Source organism: Pinus tabuliformis, chromosome 2_1 (genome assembly GCF_031772625.1).
Source record: "Pinus tabuliformis cultivar Carrire ecotype Pingquan chromosome 2_1, CPIR1, whole genome shotgun sequence".
NCBI classification, from domain to species: domain Eukaryota; kingdom Viridiplantae; phylum Streptophyta; class Pinopsida; order Pinales; family Pinaceae; genus Pinus; species Pinus tabuliformis.
In genome coordinates this window covers 645,789,229-645,791,996 of record NC_142299.1, presented here as the reverse complement: position 1 = coordinate 645,791,996, position 2,768 = coordinate 645,789,229, and the positions used below count along the sequence as shown (strand labels likewise).

The window sequence follows — 2,768 nt, the reverse complement described above, 5'->3', positions numbered from 1 at the left end:
ATGACATTGAGACACACTAGGTACTACATAAAGTTTATCAAGGCGTATGCCTAGATAACCGTGCTGATGGAGAAATTTTTAAAGAAGGATGTGATGTTTTGCTAGGATGAAGACTGTTAGCACAATTTGGATGTATTGAAGGAGAAAATGGTGGCAGTGCCTATTTTGGTGTTTCTAGACTAGAAAAAGGAGTTTCATGTGCATGTCGATGCCTCCTACATTGTGATAGGAGCAGTATTAACACAAGCAGGTGAGGGAGAGCTTGATCATCCAATAACTTTCACGAGTAGGACATTATCCAAAGCTAAGAAGAATTACTCCACTACAGAGCATGACGAGTTAGCGATGGTCTATGCACTACAGAAATTCAGGAATTATTTGTTGGGTGGACACTTTAAAATGTATACAGATTACTTCAAGCTGAAGTACCTAGTCAATAAGCCTTTGTTGGGGCGGAAGATATACCGATGGTTGCTATTGTTCCAAGAGTATGACTTCAAGGTGATTGTGAAGCCTGGAAGGCTGAATGCAAGCTGGGACCATCTATCAAGGATTGAAACATGTGAGGAACCAAATAGTTTGGAGGAAGGACTTCCAAACGCACAACTCTTTGTGGTGTGCATTGTGGATGATCATTTTGCCAATGTTATTCAGTTCTTAGTGACAGGAACAACCCCGGAAGGTTATTCCACTCAATAGAATAAGGATTTAGTAGTTCTCATTGCATATTTTTCAGTAATTGTAGGTCATTTATATAAAATGGGAATGGATAATATATTGCATGGATATGTTACGGAGTTTGAATGTGTTAGTATTCTAGCTGAAGCTCATGGAGGAGTGGCAGGAGGTCACTATGTACGGAAGGTGACAACACAGAATACTTTGTGCGCGAGGTTATAGTGGCCTACATTACACAAGGACTCTAAGGCATACTACAAGGTGTGTAATGCTCTCCAAAGGACGGGGAAACCTTCGTGAAGGGACGAATTACCTTTAAATCCTCAAGTTTCGTTGCAGGTATTTGATAAGTGGGCCATTGAATTTATAGGTATGATACAACCACCAGGAAAGAAGACGGGCACGTAGTATATTATTACTACAACAAATTACTTAATTAGATGGACGGAAGCATAGCTAGTGAGGGATTGTACAACAACCACTGTTGCAAAATTTTTGTTTGAATATGTCTTAAGACGGTTTGGATGCCCAAAAATTTTGATGAGTCATCAGGGGAATTTTAAGGTCTAAAAGGGCCTCCTAAGTAAATTATAAAATAATAGTGGAAATAATAAAATAACATTAGATTACATATTCAAATTTTAGAGGGAAAAAAGAAAAAACTATTTTTTCAACTTATCTCCCTATGGGTTTACTCAAATTTCGAGCGAAAACACTTGTTGGATGAAAAATTTGATTCTTCATCCAATGAGTACCCATGTTACATACTTTTGATGGACCCTACTACAAGAAAAATGAGAAATACATGAAAAATGTGATTACAATCACGTTTTTTCATGTATTTCTCATTTTTTTGTAGAAAAGTCCATCAAAAGTATGCAACATGGGTACTCCTTGGATGAGGAATTAAATTTTGCATCCAACGAGTACTCCCACTTGAAATATGAGTAAAACGTTAGGGAGATAAGTTGAAAATATGAGTTGAAAAAGTAGTTTTATTATTTTATTATTATTTTTACTTTTTTACTCCAAAATTGGTGAATAAAACCCCATGTTTGACATCATAATCTTGAATCCTATTGGTTCTTATAAATTTTATTTTGGTTGTACATTTTCCTGAGGCCCATTTTAGAGCTCAAAATTCCCCTAATGGACAGGCGTGCACATTTTTTGAATGAAACAATTAGCGCGATGTTGGAAAATATTCTGGTATATCATCAGAAGAGCATGCCCTATCACCCATGGGCGAATGGAATGGGGGAATATTTTAATAAGATTCTGGAGCATGCATTGAAAAAGGTATGTAATGCACAGAGGAACGATTGGGACATGCGCGTACCTACTATGTTATCAGCTTATAGGACGACCTGCAGGAAGTTGACAAGACAAACATTGTTCAGATTGATCTATGGAATTGAAGCAGTCATGCCGATGGAGTATATTGTGCCCAGTTTAAGGATCGTAGCATTGATTGAGATGGCGGACTGCAAGACCCTAGAGGAATGGCTCGTGCAGATCATGGAGTTAGAAGAAGATCACTTCCTTGCAAGATTTCATCAGCAAGTGAAAAATGAATGTGAGAAAGCATGGCATGATCAGCATATTAAGCTACACATGTTCAAGGTAGGTGATTCAGTGTTGTTATATAATAACAAGTTCACAAAGTTTCCAGCGAAGTTTCAAATGAACTTGTTGGGGCCATATGTCATTAAGGAGACCGCGAATGGTGGTGCAGTTTAGCTCACGGAGCTGAATGGAGAACCATTCCCTGGAAAATTAAACGGGAGTAGGTTGAATTTGTACACAGGGGATCCTGCCCTTGCGATGACTATATGGAAGCAGGACAGTCTCAGTAATCCAAGTTGTTGTAAGAGATTATAGGACTATAAACTATGATTTCCCAACTAAAGGAATAACATGGAAGAAAGGTTGTGCGATGGATGAGAGGGGTGCGACAAGTGAAGCTACGCTAGATGAGTTGCACCATGGAGGATGGTGTCGCGAAAGTGGGTCCACAAGTAGCCGTTAAGGTTACTATTCATGATTTCATAGCCGAAAATCAGTTAAGAGTAGCGGATAGACGCTATTTA

The 2,768-nt window shown here is 38.5% G+C and overlaps 1 protein-coding gene across 1 annotated transcript; it reads left to right on the top strand.

Moving 5' to 3' along the window:
* The first annotated feature begins 1,827 nt into the window (after positions 1–1,827).
* LOC149202231 (uncharacterized) lies at positions 1,828–2,418 on the top strand. The gene has a single exon (XM_089401525.1). The coding sequence runs from the start codon at positions 1,828–1,830 to the stop codon at positions 2,416–2,418; it is 591 nt and encodes a 196-aa protein (XP_089257651.1).
* The last annotated feature ends 350 nt before the right edge of the window (positions 2,419–2,768 follow it).

Coding starts and splice junctions, on each gene's coding strand:
- LOC149202231 (XM_089401525.1), top strand. CDS start 1,828: ATGGACAGGCGTGCACATTTTTTGAATGAAACAATTAGCGCGATGTTG.